We start from the raw sequence: 18,237 nt of genomic DNA on the forward strand, positions 1-18,237 counted from the left end.
TGGGATTTGCTTCACTTAGTGGATAGGGTGGGGAGGATCTGATCCTGGCAGCTCAGTTCAGAGAGAGGACCCCAAGGAGTCCCTTTGGGTTTTCCCCACTACATGGAGCACCCTTCCCTATAAGGTCCTGCAGCATCTTTGTAGAAGGAGAGGTGGGATGCAGCCATACCTCTGCTGTCTCTCCATATACACGGTATTGTCAATGTACATGAGTTGTAGCAGCGTCACACAGCTCAAATCAGAGAGGGGACCCCATGGAGCCCCTATGGGCAATCCCCATTGCATAGACATCCCCTCCCTGCAAGGTCCTGCAGCATCTTTGTGGAAGGACCACTGGGATGCAGCCATACCACTGCTGTCTCTGTATACACACAGTGTTGTCAATGCACATGTGCTGTAGCAGCATCACCCAGCACTGGGTGCTGACCCTGTCTGCTGTGCACAGGCAAAGCATCAGATGCTTCAACACAGACAAGCCATGCACACTGCAGAGACCCCGAATAGACACAGATCACTCCCTTTCTCTTGCAGAAACACTCATTTCCTTCCCAGCTCGCTGCTGGGCAGGTTTGGTGAGGCTGTGCGGTGCGTGGTGACCCCGAATGGGGCTGGAGCTGTAAGAATTACACCCAGGAGAGCACTAATAAGCTGAATTTCACGCTTCTTTGCAGCCAGGTCGCTCCCTCCCCAGCTCCCAGCAGTACCAGGCCATTGCTCCCTGCAGCAGACAGTAAAGGAGCGTTTCTAGTGAGGGAAGGGAAAGAAACCCTTCCTGTTTCCAGCAGACTTTAAAAGAGACTCTAAAACAGGGGTTTATTCTTCTTTTTAATATAACCCATGTCTGAGGTGGTGAGTTTTAAAAGGCTGCACTCGACTTGTGCCTCCTGTCTAATGCCCTGAGGTTCTGTGCAGTAAAACCTGGTAAATTCAGGGCTCTGTTTTTATGCTTTCACCTATTTAACAGCACCTAAAACTCTGAGAGCAGTTTGCAAGTGGTGTTAAAGTTAAGGCAGAGGCAGCAGAAGCTCAATTCCCTTCTGCAGGGGGTTTAGAGCAATGTCTAGAGGCAGCGAGCTCAAATGGATGCACTGGAACTGCAGTAGAGCAAAAGGCTTTTGCTGCACAGCCGAACCTCATCATCCCTTCGGCTGCAAGAGAGGGGATTTGGGGACATGGGGACACAGAGCCCTTCCCAGGATGCCTCTCCCAGCTTGGCCCGACATCCCTTCCCGCTAATCCGTAGGTGGAGCTGTTCTGTCATCTTTTTCTGCTTATGTTGCTAAGAAGTAACCCAGAAATAGCTTCTCAGGGAGGAAAAAAGTGCCCAAAGTGCCTCTCTCAGCAGCTTTTGCCAAAGGTGAAATGCTCTGAGCATCCTTTGAAGAGCCAAAAGCTGGAGGGCATCACCCAGGGGCTTGTGCTGCGTCTTCCTCCATCCCCACCACACAGCACAAAAGAAAGGGCCAAAATCTCTCTCCCCTCTCTGCCCCTTTCCCCTGTTGATGGACTCCCTTTCTCTCTTATACCCTCTCCAGGTCGGAAACAATGCAGCAGAGCCCCACCGGTGTTTGGGACCCCGCGCCACCCCAGCCCCGGGGACCCGCTGCCCCTCTCACCGCCCCAGTGCCCACCAGTGGAGGACCATGCCCATGACGGAGGGACAGCAGCTTGCAGCAAGACGGGAATACGGGGACTTGTAGCCTTTCCCCGTCCCTTGGTATCATGACTGGAGAGACCCAGCATGTTTACACCATCGGCGACATTGAGGCCGGCCCCAAAGACCCCGACAAGGACTTTGGCTTTGAAGGCTGTGGGGAGAAGGATGGGAGGGCGCTAGGTGGGGAGGGCACATCCCCTTTTCCCACCCCTAAGGACAAGGAGCCCCACAGCCAGCGGGAAGCCGTGATCCGGCCACAGCAAGCCGGGAAGATCGACTTCAAGTCGCTCCACCGCAAACCCAAGTTTGGCAATGATGGCACATGGGGAGAGGACAAGAGCAGCCCCCAGTCCCCACCAGGGAAGGGGCGATCCCGGGAGCGCAGCCGGCGCTCGGGGAAGGGCGAGCGGGGTCACCATCAGCTCTACCGGCTCAGCATCGCCGGTACCCGGCCGAACCCCACCATTGGCATCGCCTACCCCCAGCAGAAGGTGACCCCCCCAAAGGAGCCAGAGGCAAACCACGGCCCCGTGGCCGGCAGCTACCGCTTCCATGTGCCCAGCATCCCCCAGCGCGAGGCTGAGCTCCAGCAAGAAGAATTCGGCTTCGGACGCTGTTTCTCTGATGCCAGAGCCGGCCGTACCTCCACCAACTATACCTCACAGACTGCTCCCTCCCATGGCCCCAAAGGACAGCCCCCTGCCGCCGGCATCCCCCTCAAGAGCCCCGGCACCAATGGGCAGCTACATTACCTAGAGTTTCAGGCCAACAGGGCTGACTCTTGGCCATCCCTAGAGAAGAGCTTTGCTGGTGCTAGCTATGGGATCTCGGTGCAGAAGCCCAGCTCTTTCCCTGAGGGCAGCAAAGCCGGTGCCCAAGCCCTGGGGACTTTGCCATGCCAATACCCCTTCCAGCTGCTGCACGATGTGGGGAAGGAGCCGTACCGCAGTGATGCGGGGAGCCAGGAGTACCTGGATGTGGGGCTCACCCCCAGCCAACTGCCTCACGGTGCCTTTGCCTTCCACTCCGCCTCCAGAGAGTGGCAAGAGGAGGTGCTGAGCAGCGGTTCCTATGAGAACATGTCCCCCGAGGGCAGGCTGTATGGTTTGCCCACACCACCAACACCATTCCTGCACCCACCGCCACCGCCAGCCCCACACCATGGCCCACTGCCATGCCGCAAGGGCAGGAGCGAGCATCCCACCGACTCCAATGGTGCTCTCTCGTCATCTGGTGCTATCGACCAAAACCCAAGCACTTTCCAAGAAAACCAAGCTGTTTTTCCGTCTAGTTTACACTCACCCAGTATGCCAAAGCCAGTCGGTAAAAGGCAAGCCTCAGCGAAAGACAGTGTCCCCAGCCCGCGGGGGCTGGTCCAGAGCAGAAGGAACATGCCACCAAACCCTCTCTCCCAAGTGCACTTTCAGAGCAAAGCCTATTGCAGTTCCCCCGCGGGCAGCGCCAGCACAGGATCTGTGCCTTTCGAGACAAGCATTCCCACTACGGCACCCACCCACCCCAGGCTTGTGCAAGCTTGGGAAGGTGCCACTAAGGCGTTTTCTCCCATGGACCAGAACTCAGCACCTTATTCAAACCCTGTTGGAAACCAGTTCTCATTCGAGTGCCAGTCTGGCCCCGAGCAGAGGCAGCACAGGCAGAAAAATGCCAGGATGCCTTGGCAGCAAATACACCTCACTTCTGCAGTGCCTGGTCAAAACAGGCTAGAGCTGTCGAGACAGATCACCAGCCAGAAGCTCCCCTTCCCTGTGGGCACATCAGAGTGGCAGGGGAATGGGAAAGCCCAGAAAGGGCCCCTTGCAAATAACTCTCCAGGGTATCACAGCAAAAAGCTCTTGTCGGGAGAGAGCCTTGGGGTCCAGAGGGGAGACCCCAACTCAACAGGCACTTTTGCTTTTGAGAGTGGGAAGGAGCCAGGGTCTCCTGCCTGTGACTCGAGAAACAAAGCCCTGTTCTACAGCATGGGTCAAGCAGGTCCTCCTCCATCAAGGAGCTCATCGGGCTCAGCGCTGGTCCTACCACCATCAGCCTTGGTGGCTGCCTCCCCTTGCGAGTCCCCCCTGCCATCCCCTGTCCCCAACCCTACCTGTGGCAGCACATGCTCATCGCTCTCACCTATGTCCAGCAGCCCCCTCAACCCCGGCTTTGAAGACAGCCAGATGTCTGGAGCACTCACCCCTTCTCCCTTCTTCCAGCATCCCTGCCATCCCAAGGACAGCAACAAAACCTTCCAGCCCTCCGATGTCCTGAGCTCCAGCTCACTTCATTACCACCCCCAAGACTCCATTAAGTCCTTCCACTTCCCTCCCGATGCCCTCAAAGACAACAGCCTCCTGAAATGTGCACCCGCGAGCCCATTCCATAAACCCAGCATGGAGGTGGCCAAGGGATGCTCGGATGGGCTGGATGGAGAGCAGCCTCCTCCACCGTACTCCTCCCATCACTTGCTGGCCAGTTCACTCAGCAGTGCTAGCCTGGACCAGCTGGACGTGCTCCTGACCTGCAAGCAGTGTGACCAGAACTACAGCAACCTCTCCTCCTTCCTGCAGCATCGCCAGTTCTGCACCTCCCATCCCAATCCACAGGGAGAGGGCAAGGATGCTTCCCTGGCATCTGAGGGGCGGAAAGCACTCCTTCCAGAGCCCTCCAAACCCCCCAGCCTGGGGCTCTCTCCAGACACCCAGGCACATTTGTTGGTATTAAACAAGAGCGATGACTTCTTGCTAGATGGGGATAGCAAAAGCGAGGGCAAGGAAGATGCTCTGAAGGGTGGTCTTTTCAATGGCCTTGCTAACAGCTCCTTGCCACTCACTGCCTCAGACCTGGACATTGATGATGCCAAGCTGGACAGCCTGATCACTGAAGCCCTCAATGGCCTGGGCTACCAGTCAGATAACCCAGAGATTGACAGCAGCTTCATAGATGTGTTTGCTGATGAGGAGCTGACAGGCCTGAAGACGGCTGGTGGTGGGTTGTCCCACAAGGCAAAGGAAGCTCTGGCCTCGGAGAGCAAATCAAAGCAGGCAGCAGTGGAGGAGAAGGCAGGAGACCATCCAAAGGCTGTCTACTTCTATGAAGATGGTGGGGGTCAGTCAAAGAGAGCATCAGGAAAGCAGCACCTTCACAAGGGGAGGGCATCACAGAGGTTGGCAGCCCAGGAGCCAGAGCCTGGGGAAGCAGGAGCAGAGAGGACAGCCAGGCTGCGGGCAGGCAGGAAGAACAGCATCCCACCAGCCACTACCTCCTCCAAGTCCACCTCCAGCCAGAAGCATCCCAGGAAGCTCAGCCAGGAGCCTTCATCAAAGAGTGAGGTGGGACCAGGCACTGGTACCAGGAGTTCCAAACCACCACGGTTCTCCATGAAGGACCTGAAGAAGAGGAAGCCCCGAAGTGGGACATGGAGCAAGGAGCTCATTCACAAGATAGTGCAGCAGAAGAACAAGCTCCACAAGCTGCAGGTGAAGAGCAGCAAGCAGGCGCAGTGCCCCCAGGTCACTGAGAGGCTGATGCCAGCCACCAAAGAGGGCAGGTTTCGGGAGTATGACTATGTCTCCGACTCGGATGATGATGGGGCAGAGTGCAGCAAGCTCCGGGGGAGGAAGAAGCACAGCATGGGATTCACTGGGAAAACCAAATACAGCTTTACCAAGAAACGTCCTGGAAGAGGGGAGAGAGTCAAAGAGAAAGACCCCACCTGGAGCTACAGCCGGAAGAAGGACAGTCAGAAAAGGGAGGTACAGGAGCACGGTGGGGTCCCAAGTCAGGAGGATGCTGAGGAAGAGGAGTGTGCCACCAGAGGCCCAAGACAGAGCAGCCAGTCATCTACTGGCAGCAACCACAGTGGTAGTGTGCCCAGTGAGATGGGAACCAGTCCATCCCATGCTGATGGGGCTGGCTCAGGCAGTGAGAAGGGAGGCACACAGAGAAGGAGCTTGGGCAGCCCAGCATGCACACCAAGGACTCCACTCAGCCCTCCCAGGGACAGGAGCCCAAAGAAGAGCAAGAAAAGCAAAGAGGACTTTCCCAGGGGGAGCAGGAGGTTTGGTTCAGCCAAACCTTTGCCATCGGGCTCCAGGACATGTCCCACTGCTGAACCAGCTGTTGTTGCAATGGATTGTGCAAAGGAAAAGGCATTAGCACAGCCCCAGGAAAGGCCCAGCACGGCCACCTCGGGCAAGAGCCCCATTGGACTCTGCAATAAGGAGGGGGCAGAAGAAGCCAAAGAAGCAGCAAAGCCCATGGGCAAGGCAGGAGAACCCACCCTGGAGGCTCAGGACTCACCTGAGCTGACCATGGTCAACCAGAGCCATCAGTTTGGCCCTTTCACGAGTGATGGATTGAAGTACCATGCAGAAGAGCTAGTTGCTCCATCCCACAGTGGTAACGAAGCTAGTCCTAGCAATGTGAGTGCTGCCTACTCAGAAATGAGCATCAAATACTTGAAGGCACACGGGCTCAGTGAAGGTCAGAAGGACTATTCTGCACCAGTTGCCACATACGGGATGGATGCAGTGGGGATATTGCTCACTGCCAAGGTGCCCAATCCATACGTCAGCAGTGACAACACATTCTTTGATCCCAAAGGCCTTCCTGGGCACTATGATGGCAACCTCTTCTCAAAGCCCCCAGCCCTGGGCTCCTCACACATGGAAGACATGTACCTATGCCGGGATGACATCAACACCAGCTCCTTAGAGCAGAAGCATGCCAGCATCTCCCCTTACACCACAGAAACATCACAGGGCAAAGTCTCCTCCCCTCTCAGCTTTGATTCCTCTTCAATATTTGGAGAGCTTCCTGTCACTGAGTTCGATCCACCTCTGTATGAAGGTGTTTCTGCAAGCAAGGATGGTTTTGTGACCGCATTTACCTGTTCTGGCAATCCCCCCACCAAACCGCTGCCATTCGATCAACCATATCCACCATTCATGCCAGAGAAAGACTGGTCCCTCATGGAGGAGGTGGCTCCGATACTGCCAGAAGACATGACTCAGTTCCACAACCTTTCAGTGGAGAAGCCACTAGCCAAGAAGTTCCCTGAGGAAGGACCTGTTCCCACTGCCCAGCTCTCCCTGCCGCTGCCGGACAGGATAACGGATTATAATGTGACCTTTATGAACAACATGTCAGACGATGAGCTGGAGATCAAGCGATTAGTGACAGAGCTGGAGAGTCAATTGCAAACCAGCAAGATGGACCATGAGGCACCAGTTGCCCTCCAGAAACATGAGCATCACGTTGCTGCCCATCTGCGGGTACCAGCAGCTGAGCGGTTCCCACTGCCGGTTGAGCAAGGGGCAGGCCATGAGAAAGGGCTGTTTTTGGCACATGAACTGGGCAGACCAAGCCTCTGTGCTGGGGAGAGGCTGGGAGGTGAGAAACCGGCTGTCACTAGTGCCCATGGGGACTATGAGAGACCAAGGGAGCCCTGGCCCTGCCCAGTAGAGCTGGGGTCTCTGGAGGCAGGGATGTGCATGCCAGCCCCACTCACCATGGACCATTTCTGCTCCAAAGACAGTGGTGAGCAGCTCCAGTTAACTGCAGCTGCCAAGGAAAGTGACCCTGGAAAGATGGAAAATGGATCTTCCTCCAAAGGTCTACCTGGTTCACACACACCAGACCAAAGAGAGGCTCCCATCTACACAGACTCTGTGACTAAAAGCCCTCCTGTTGCCACCAACCCCATGTTCCCCAAGACCCTGGAGGCAGTTGAAGCAACCAAAGATCCCCTTCCATCCCTTCCATGCCAACGTGGTGCCAAGAGCTTCCCTGTGCCAGGCAAAGCAAATGAAAGCTTCAATGATGCTGCAGAGCTGGGGAAGTTTGATGCCCATCTTCCAAACCACAAACCTGGATTTGGCTTTCAGCAGGTTCCTGCCCCAGCCTCGGATCCCACCCTTTCACCTCACATCAAAGAGGTCCCGGATACAGAAGAAAGACCCTTAAGCAGGCCCGAGTCAGCCAAAATGGCACAAAATGCCATGGACTTCAAAGGAGATAGTGGTGGGTCTGTGTTGGTGGAAGAAAGAGAGGACAGAAAGAGCCCCAACAGCTGTCCAGGCACTGGACCCAGAGGCAAAGCCAGCAAGCAGAAAGTGCTGCTGTTGGATATGCTGAGTGTGCCCAAGGAGAGTGACTGTGACTCCCAGAAGGCATCCCAGGAGCCAGCTGCCAACCCTCTGCAGCAGCTCCAGCTCTTCGTTGCCCGAACAGTGAAGAGCAATGAAGAGGAGCTGTTGATGCCATGCTTCCCCATGCTGCTTGCTCCCAACCACCCCTCTACCACCACCCGCATCCAGCCAGAGCAGAAGGAGAACAGCAGTGCTTTGGAAGGGGAAAATCAGACCTCCTGTCCTGCCCAAGGGGAAGGGAATGTCCCCATTGAAGGCAACATGGAAAATATTGCTACCCTAGCAAAAGAGGCTGTGATTTTTCCTGGTGGGTGCGAGCCGGAGTCATTCAGTTCAATGGGTTCTTTCCATGCAAAACAATCTACGTTTGCAAGGCCTGAGCTGCAAAATAATGTAACAGAGCTGCAGCACTTAGCAAATGAGCACGCAGAGCTGGGTGACATTAATATCCGTGCAGATGGTGTTTCCCGAGAGCGTAATGACCTCTCACCACTCAGAAGCACAGCAGTGACCTTACTGCTAGGGCAAGTAAAGAAAGCTGATCAGCTCATGGAAGAACAGGAGCAAGATAAAAACAAAGCAACCTTGGCATTTAAAGAACATGAGCAATCTCATTTGAACTGTAGCTTGCTAGAGAAAAACACACTGGGCAGTGCAGCAGCAGAGAGGATGGAAAGGGACCATGTAGGGCAGGGGACACAGCCTCCCACTCCCACAGATCCCACCAGCCCTCTGGGTCCCTCCAATGATGGTCTCCACCAGGATCACTGCTTGGTGCCAGAGACAGAAACCAGCACAGTCAGTGCAAAGGGTCCTAGGGAAGGAAGTGGCAAGAAGCCCCTCAGTGGTTGTCATTACACAAGTGAATCTCTGGCCAGCCTGCCCTTGCCAACCAATTGTTCGGACCCCAAAGGCTTGCAGAGTGGTGGGGCTGAGGAAGGAGAGGTCCCCATTTTTAACCTTGAGCCTTCAGATGAGGGGAAGTATGGCCCATCCATGCTTAACACATCGAGTTCACTCGTCATGATGAGATGCCCTCCAGAGGCAAACAGTCATCACATCCATCACCCCACTGAGAGCCCAGTAGAGCAAGGGATATGGAAAAGAGCACCCACCTTTTCTCCCTCACTGCATCACTGTGGGAGCATGCCAATAGAGGTGGTTGAGGACAGTCACCATCATCTCCCCGATGGCATTTCGGGTAACTATAGATCACCTGAAAGAGAAGCCATGGCAAGACCTGCAGCTCTGCTGCACTCTGGTGATCTGGGGGACCCTGCCTTGGAGATGGATGGTACCCAGAAGGACTGCTCTCTTCCCTGCTCTCCACCTTTCAACCAAAAGAGTGTTGGGAAAGAGGCACCAGAAAGTTCCCATTTTAACGAAAATCAAGCATGCACCATCACAGATACAGTCATTAACTCCATTCCTCCAAAAAGCCAAGATGATCCAACCCAGCCCTCAATAGATCTTCTGCTGATCAGAGAAAGACAGATAAACCTGAACCAAGAGAACAAGGTTGGAAGCTGCTCTGATGATGGAAATACGTGCCAAAGTGACCCAAAGGCTTTGTCCAATGGTTTTGTTGCTCAGCAAGGACCAGCAGCTGCCAGCAGAGATCTTACAAGGACTGGAGATCTTGGTCCTGCTGAATTAAATGGCCATGAGCTTTCAGCAGAGATGGGACTTGGTCTTTCCCAAACCACAGAGAGTGGAGGAAAGAGTTTAGAAGGGGAGAAGCCAAAAAGTGATGGGGCTGGAGAAGCCGAGAGCTGTGTATTGAACAGTATGGGCCAAGGGGAGGGCAATGCACCCAACAGTACTCCAAATCCTCCCCAGAATGAACTGCACAAAGAAAAGAAACCAAATGGGGTCCCGGTGACCTGTGACATTTGTTCAGCCACTTTCCGGTCCAAGCCTGGTCTAACCAGGCACAAAGCTGTCAAGCACCAGGTGAGGAATGGTGGCACGCCACAGGCCAGCAAGACGGCCAGGTCCACTTCGGTTCCTCCAGACAACACAACTAAAGCAGCCCAAAAGGTGCCCAGGAGGGGCCTGAAGTCTTCAATCAAAGACAAAGCTGACAGCGCACAGACGGCAACCAACGATGCTGAACAGACCCCCAAGAAAATAGGCTCAGACCTGGAGAAAGAGCCCAGCTCACAGATGCAAGAAGTGGTGAGCAGAGTGCTCAGCGACCTCAGTGTGATCTCCTTTGAGATGTCCCAGGAGCTGCACCGCACACGTGTTCTGCAGAGGGAGATGAAGGCAAAGGGATCGCGCTCAGAGCCAAGGGGAGCAGGAGAGGCAGAGGATGGGAAGCTGGACTCGGGACGGCAGGGCAGGAAGGGAGATAAGGGCAGAAGGAGCCAAAGCAAAGATCCTGGGGACGTGAATGGCAGTTCTGAAAAGAAGCTGAACAGGAAAGTGAGACGAAGGAAAGCAAAGGTGTTTCCCAGCAGAAACGAGCCTGACGGTCCATGTGAGATGGAGAAGAGTGCAAGTCCTCCTGCTGCTATCCTCAGCTCCAGTCTGCCCAGGATCATGGAGGACTTGCATGAGCCAGGTGGTTGCATCACCACAGAGGGGCAAAATAGGTCCAGCTCAACACAGCACTCCCAAAAAGCTAACCAGTCCCTTTGTGCAGCTGAGCTTGCAGAGGACCTGGGTGACAGGATGGTGTCTTCAAAGGAGATGACCAGCAAGGATTCAGTAACGGGCACGGTAACATGTCCTGGGGAGGTGGAAGACCCAAGTGGAGCAGAAGACATGCAGGCTTGCAAGAAATGGGTTAGCAGGTTTGTGAAGCAAGTGGTAAAGGGATTGGGTAAAGTCGGCAAAGAGCAGCTTTGTGGTGCTGATGGCACAGAGGAGATGGGTGCTGAGACAGGAGACAGTGCTGTAGTAGGCAGCAGCACTGGGAACCAGAGTGATGCCCTGCAGGGTCCCATAGCTCCTGATGAAGAGGATTCAGAAACCACCCAACATGTTCCTGGGCAAGGTGCCCTGCAGACCATGCCACAGACCAGCCCTCCTCCTGCAGAGCCAAAGCAATGGGCAAAGGCAGATGTGGCACCAGGCAGTGAGCATTGCATGGAGAGCGCGGCTGTTTCGGACCTCCAGAGCCTGTTTGATGATGACTCCACGTTCTCCCAACTGTTCCCCCGGGATGACCAGTTTGTTCGGAGGAAGTGCACACGGGTGTATGGGAAGCGCAGCAAGAAACCCAAGCCCACCACAGAGGTGAACCTCCAACCCCAAGGTGCAGTTGACCTCTTCTCCATGCGGTTACCTTCTGATCTCAGCAAAACCAGCTCTTTCTGTGTCACCAGGGAGGACACTTGTGATTATGAAACCATCTCTGTTGATGATGCTTTAATGCTGAACATGTGTCACAGCAGCAAGGCAAAGAGCGGAGATGCTGCTCCCAGTGGATCTAACAGCGTTGCACCAAGCTCGGACCATGAGAAGACCGACCAAAGGAAGGAGGACATTGACCTGGAAGACAACATGTTAACCTTCTTGTGCCAAAACAGCCAAGACAACATCCCCAGCTTGAACATCTGGGGAAGTCTGGAGAAGGAGGGAGAAAGCCTTTGTGCTGAGGACATGTTTGAGCCTCTGATGGACCTCGAGGATGAGCACTCACTCAGAGAAGTGAGCTCCGAGCCCCCTGACCTGCCTGAGGAGCCTTATGATGACAAGGCTAACGAAGGTTCAGACTCTCCTGAATTTCATACCATCGACATTGAGATGCTGAATGCAAAGCTAAAAATGAGAGACATGTGCTTCTATGGCTCTTGTGAAGATCTTCCCTGCACTGGGGAGGACAATGATGTGAGCTTCAAGCCAAAGCCAGGCCAGCCCAGCAAGCACAAAAGTAAGCAAGAAGATGGAAAGCAGGGTAAGAACCGCAGTGAGATGACCATCAAGACCAAAGACAAGCAGTACAAATGCAAAGTCTGCTTCCAGTGGTTCCTGACCCTGGGGGAGCTGGACTTCCACAAGCTCTCCCACAACCCTTCCCCTCCACCTACCTGCTATATGTGTGTCCAGCGCAAATTCAGCTCCCGGGAGCAGCTGAGGGACCACCTGAAGGAGAAGCATGCCAAGAACAAAGCAGGTCTGTGGACTTGCGGGATGTGCCTGAAGGAGATCTCAGATGTGTGGATGTACAATGAGCATCTCCGGGAACACGCCACCCAGTTTGCTCGCAAGGGGCAAGCACAGAAGTCAGTGATGGGCCTCCCAGCCTGCTTTGGTGAGGACAACGCTGCTGTCACACACTTCCTCAACACCATCATGTATAGGAAGCCCAGCAGGTCCTCCCGGCATGCAGACCCCAGCAGCAAGCATGCAGTTAGCAGGGAGAGCAAGAGCCCCAAAGAGCTGCCCCTCGAGCAAGAGGCCAAGGCAACGAAAGACCCCTTGGAAACCAATGCCAAGGTGAAGCCACCTGCACCCAGCTCCTCTAAAGCATCTGCTAGTCCATCTCCAGAGCACACGGCAAGAAGTGAAGGCACCCCTAAATCTGTCCCCATGCACCCAGACTGCAAGGATCCTTCCCGGGACTGTCATCACTGCGGCAAACAGTTCCCCAAGCCCTTCAAGCTCCAGAGGCACTTGGTCGTGCACAGTTTACAGAAGATTTACTTGTGCCACAAGTGTCCGATGTTCTACCAGGAGACCAAAGAGCTCCGAAACCACCTCAGCCAGGAGCACGGCATAGTGGAGGAGCAGGAGATCAAGCACACCACCCTGTATGCCTGTGAGCTCTGCGCGGACGTCATGCACGTTATCAAGAAGTCCTTCATCTGCAGCATGTGTAACTACACCTTTTCCAAGAAGGAACAGTACGACCGGCACATGGAGAAGCACTTGGCAGGAAGCAACAAGACTTTCAAATTCAGAGGGGTTTGGAGGCCAGGCACTGCCTCCAGGGAGAGCAGGGAGAAGGTGAAAGAGGATGGCTCCCTGCGGGAAGGCATGCCACCCAGCAAGAAGAGGAAGGTTTCTCATCATGGAAGCTCACTCCCATCCACCTCTCCGGTCCATCTCAACCACACCAGTGACCTTCAGCTGGTAGAGGCTGCAAGCCCCAGCCTGCAGGCTCCCACTGACTCCTTCCCTACATCACCCAGGGATCCAGGAGCTTCCCAACCCTCTATGAAAGGAGAGGACCTGGTGAGTGACTTCTCTGACCTACTGGAAGAGATGGAGAAATCCCAGTTTGACACGCTGCCTCCATCACACTGCCTGTCTCCATCTTTGTCTCAAGCTGCGGCGAGCAGCCCAGAGCTTGGGCATATCACTGCCCTGTCAATAGAGGAGCTGGAGAAAGGAGCGTTTGATGGGAAACCCCTTCCCTTCTTGGACTCACCTGAGTTTGCCATTGATCTTGCTGGGCTGGCTTGTAACCAGGCCACAGACCAAAAGCTCTGTCCTTCACCCCTGAGTGAGAAACGTGACTATGCCAAAGCACATAAAAGAACTAGTGTGGGCAACAAAGATGAATATATAGTGGATGTCCTGGAAAACCCCAATGCAGCCACTGATGCTGTGGATGGGATTCCATTTCTCCAGCTTGATGAGAAGGCCTCAGAGCTTCCTTCCCCGCAGGCAGAGTCTCCACCAGCCAAGGAGACCCCCAGATGGAGCAACTCCAGTGCCAGTGATGCCTCTTCTTCTTGGGAAGGTCCATCTAAGGCCACCTCTCCAGAAGCTGCCCACCACTGCTTGCCCCTGAAGGACAAGACAGCATCACCCACACTGGACAGGGCTGCCAAAGATTCAGCCCTGCAGAAGAAGACCATGAGTAGCCAGCACAGCAGTAAGGATGCTACTGGCATGGGCAGCCCTTGCAGCAGCACCGAGGAGGGTCAGCAACCCAGCTTGGGGAAGGAGAAAACCATGCTTGAGTCCAAGGACAGTAGCACTAATGCCAAGGACCAAGGTGGCAACTCAAGCAAATCCACCAGCCACCAGACCAGGGGTGAGGCCTCCAGCAATGCTGTGAAACACGGACACATGGAGCCAAGCAAAGCCTCTGGCAAGCTTCATGCCAAGAGGAGGAAAGAGCACAAGTCCTTGAGCCACCGGAGCAGCTCCGGCTCCCGGGAGAACATGGAAGGAGATGGGAAAAAGAAAAAGACCCGGACCCCATGCCCAGGGAGGAGCGAGAGCACCACTGAGCTCAAACGCACCGGATGGAGTAATGCTGAAGCTTCTGCCCTCTCCACTGGGAAGAGGGAGACCCACTGCAATAAGCTGGTACCTAAGCCCAAAACGGGCACCCAGCTGAAGAAGATGGTCTTGGACACTTATAACCAGAAGAAGGGGATGCTCCGGCACGCCAATGGGGATATGAAACGCAGGAAGGCCATTCTGGGCAAGAGCCTTCACCAAGTGTTGGCTAAGGGGCCGGAGCCATCCCCTCGTGGTTCTTTGCCCCGGGGTGCCAAGCCTGCCAGCTCAGCCAGCTACCGCACTGCCGAGTCCCAGAACAACCTGCTAAGCCAACTCTTTGGGCAAAAATTAACTAGCTTTAAGATTCCTTTAAGAAGAGATACTTCAGAATAATTTATGGAAGTGACTTATGGTGATCCCTCAGCTGCTTTCATGGGGTTTGCAAGGGAAAAAATTATCAAAGCATTAAATTCGTTTGTGTAGCATGATTTCTCTGTCTAGCTTAAATGAACTTGCACTGCAGCCTCTGTGAAATAGTTTGCTTTGTGTCTACTAATCTACTTTAATTCACCTGATTTATCATGCAAATGCTAGAACTTTGATGTTGCTGATGATTTTCATGAACTGAAATTGTAATCGCTTTGGGCAGACTGAATCGTCGAGAGCAATTGCTTTATTGCAGAAGTGCTGAGGTTATAAGGATACTTGCAAATCTCAGACCCTTTTGAGTCTGTGTCTGTGTTATCTTTGTACAAAGTACTTGAAGAGATGAACTTCATTCCGTAGACGTCTTATTCATAAGGTGCAGTACACTGTAGAAAGCAAATTATTATTTTTTTTCTTGAAGATTTTGCACAAATAATCCCATACAATTCATTTAATTGGGAGCTGGCCTAAGAGATGATACAATTAAAAAATTAAATTAGGAATCGAGTGTCCTACATTTTGACAGCCATCCCTATGAATTTGTTTCTACATCGTCAAGAGGATAGCGAGGCAGCTCTGGGGCTGTTGGAGCCCTTCAGAGGATGCTGCCACTCTTTTGACCACTGTAGGCGATGTAACCAGAGGAGAGCAAACTGCACCTTGACACTTGTGACAAACTGATCTTTTAGGGGTTTTTTTGGTGTGTATGTGTGTGTGTGTGTGTGTTTTCTTTATGGGGGTTAATTTTTTTGTGCAACGACAAAACTGTGCCAATTTACCGCACCGAACCGGTACTGTCCGAGTGCCCTCAACAGTATCACTTCTAAAACTATCTTACTGTATTGAGTTAGTGGCTATATAGGTATCCGCTTTTTACTATGCAGTTACTGGTGCTATTCTTCTTTTGTAATGTGAATACAGACTTCCTTGATTGAAAAATAAAAGGGAACCGTTAGGAAGTAGCAGTTACCTGTAAAAGAAAACGAAGCAGGAAAAGGAATAAATAGCTTAAAAACATCCAACTTTAAGAGGGGAGGGGGGAAAGAATCCTGTATGCTGGTACTCCGCAGTGTCGAAGAGGTTACGTCTTGTTGAATGAGCACATTATACAACCGAACTTTTGAATCCGGAAAGAAATCTCAGGTGCAAATGAGGACATGGAGGATAATAAAAATACTATTGAAATACTCCCAAGTCAAGGAGGTGAAGTAATGCACTGATGTGATATGAACAGTCAGAGTACTTTGCGTCTGTCCTGCAATGATTTTTTTTTGTTTTGTTTTAGATTTAAAAGAAAAAAAAAAAGAGGCTTTATTCTGTTAATATGTATCTTTACAATTCTTTGTATTGTATAAAAATATTGTAGGTAATTTACCTTGGGTGCAATGTGTTCTGTCAAAAGTTTTTATTTTGATATTTTGTCAGAGAAGCAGAGAGAGAGCAGGAAAACGCCGTTTTATGATGTTGTATGTGTGCTTTTAAAGTGCCTCTTTAATATTGTTAAATAAAGTATGAGATGAAAATATGGGGTGGTACTGTAAAATCATACATGATTAATCTTTTCAAATATATTCCAATATTTTCACAGAAATTCCCTGTCTGAGTGATGTTTGTGGGATGTTCCTCCTTGGTTGTGTCCCTTCCTCTTGCACGCATCTCCAACCAAATGATGGTGTTTCTGATTAACACTTGGATGCTCTGCACAACTTCATGGTGTTGGGTGCAGGGGATGTTGGTGCTGCTGCCATCACCTTGCAATCATCTGCAAAGCAGTGGAGCTTCACAATGGAGATGTTTGTGCATCTCCTCTTCCCCATTGCATCTTGCCCAAGTCCTACCCATGGCATGAGTGTCTTGTCCTGGGGGGAGAAAAAAAAGCCCAATGTGATTGTGATGTCCCAGTCTGGTCATCACTAATTGGTGATGGCAATGACTTAGTTTGGTCATCACCATTTGTCAGTGGTAATGGCCCAGTTTAATAATCATCAATTGGTGATAGCAATGGCCCAGTTTGGTCATTACCAGTTGTTGATGGTGAAGGCCCAGTTTGGTCATCACCAGTCAGTGGTAGTGGTGACCCAGTTTGTTCATCATCAGTTGGTGATGGTGACAGCAATGGCCCAGTTTGGTCATTACTAGTTGTTGATGGTGAAGGCCCAGTTTGGTCATCACCAGTCAGTGGTAGTGGTGACCCAGTTTGTTCATCATCAGTTGGTGATGGTGACAGCAATAGCCCAGTTTGGTCATTTCCAGTTGTTGATGGTGAAGGCCCAGTTTGGTCATCACCAGTCAGTGGTAGTGGTGATCCAGTTTGGTCATCATCAGTTGGTGATGGTGATAGCAGTGGCCCAGTTTGGTCACCACCAGATAGTAATGGTGATGGCCCAGTTTAGCCATCATCAGCTGGTGATAGTGACCAGCCCAATTTGGTTATCCCAAATTTGTCCTCAAGCTGACCTTTGCCAGCATAGCACTGAGGTCTGAAGGTAGGATGCTGACACAAAGCCAGGCATATTATATTCTTTAATTACTGTTGCAATCATAACATTGAAACGCTGTCAATGAGAGATAGCTCGTAACTGCGGGCTAGAATCCTTGCCACTTGGGGCTTGTAACTAAAACTGCAGGATTAATTTGATTAATTGATAGAATTATTTTCCAAACTACTCTTTTGTTTATGGAGGCTTAAAATGCTTTCCGCCTGCACCCTCCTGGTGTGTTGCAGAGTGGAGATAAAGTGCCTGAAAATAATTAGTATGGCTTAATTTAGGGAAAAAAATAACCTCAAAAGAATTTTGCAGAAAATTTAAGGCAGCACATTTTACTTTGTTTTGGCAGGAAATATTATGGAGCTGGAAATGGGACTTTTATGTTTTCCCTCTACTATATTTCACCAGGGCAGCAAACCCATGAGGCAGAGGAGTATTTCATGTTACTATAGCTCTCCTACACTTCCAAATTCATAACACGGGTGACTGGGAATGAAGGCCCATGGGAGCCACAGGTTTGCTGCAGAGAATAGGACCTGGGCCCTGGGCAGGGTGTGGGGGCATCACCCTAAAGCAGCACCCACCTTATCGCAGCACAGGCCACAAGTGATGCTCACCTTGGGTACCGCTCCCTCCTGAATACTGCTCCTTAGGGTGATGCTAACATCATCCTTGCAGCTCTGAAGGCTGAAATACCTAATTCTTCCCTTTTCCCTCTAAATGAGAGTGGGGTTTTTACATTGTCTCCCCCTACTCTCACCCACATCCCTTTCCCATGGTGCCAGTGCCTGCTGAGCAGGAGCCCCCCCCCCCATCCATCAGCTCCCTAAAGCCCCTGGGTTTGCTGAGTCCTGCATTATCCGGCAGTGCTTGTCACTTGGAAGATTGCAGGCCCCTGTCAACATAATTCCAGTGAGGAAAGCAAAGCCTGGCAGCTTCTCCTGGCTGCAGATTAACTCACTGCTCAGCAGGTGCCAGCAGCACAGGGAGAAACCCATGGGATCAGGCACATCCAGGTGCCCCAGGGCTGCACCCCATTGGGATGCATGGCTGTGCTGCACCATCCTCACTCCAACCCACACCCTCCATAGATAGGGGTGACCCCACAGCCGGCCCCAGAGTGGCTGGTTCTGAACAGAGGATGCCTGGCACTGCATGGATCCCCTTATGGGATTTCTTGGCTTCTTGTCACCACCCTCAATCCTGCTGTCTGCTCTTCAAGCCCCCCCCCCAAATCCAGCGAGCCTTTCTTCTTCAGCTGCACACCCAAGTTCCTGAGCTGGAGGTGCTTTAAGCCTCTCCATAAAGCCTGAAGGATAACGGGATCCAC

At 52.5% G+C, this 18,237-nt stretch overlaps 1 protein-coding gene across 1 annotated transcript; it reads left to right on the top strand.

The window, feature by feature from the left end:
* The first annotated feature begins 1,722 nt into the window (after window positions 1–1,722).
* Window positions 1,723–15,997, top strand: ZNF469 (zinc finger protein 469). The gene is made up of 2 exons (XM_034073214.1): window positions 1,723–8,789; window positions 9,084–15,997. Exons 1-2 carry the CDS (start codon window positions 1,723–1,725, stop codon window positions 14,383–14,385), a joined length of 12,369 nt encoding a protein of 4,122 aa, XP_033929105.1. The 3' UTR covers window positions 14,386–15,997.
* The last annotated feature ends 2,240 nt before the right edge of the window (window positions 15,998–18,237 follow it).

Source organism: Melopsittacus undulatus, chromosome Z, assembly GCF_012275295.1.
Source record: "Melopsittacus undulatus isolate bMelUnd1 chromosome Z, bMelUnd1.mat.Z, whole genome shotgun sequence".
Classification (NCBI taxonomy): domain Eukaryota; kingdom Metazoa; phylum Chordata; class Aves; order Psittaciformes; family Psittaculidae; genus Melopsittacus; species Melopsittacus undulatus.

What these genes read in the sequence shown, in the direction of transcription:
- ZNF469 (XM_034073214.1), top strand. Translation starts at nt 1,723, where the DNA reads ATGACTGGAGAGACCCAGCATGTTTACACCATCGGCGACATTGAGGCC. An exon ending in GAGCCTTCAGATGAGGGGAA is followed by an intron (nt 8,790 to 9,083) that starts GTATGGCCCATC and finishes TCTGGGGGACCC; the next exon opens with TGCCTTGGAGATGGATGGTA.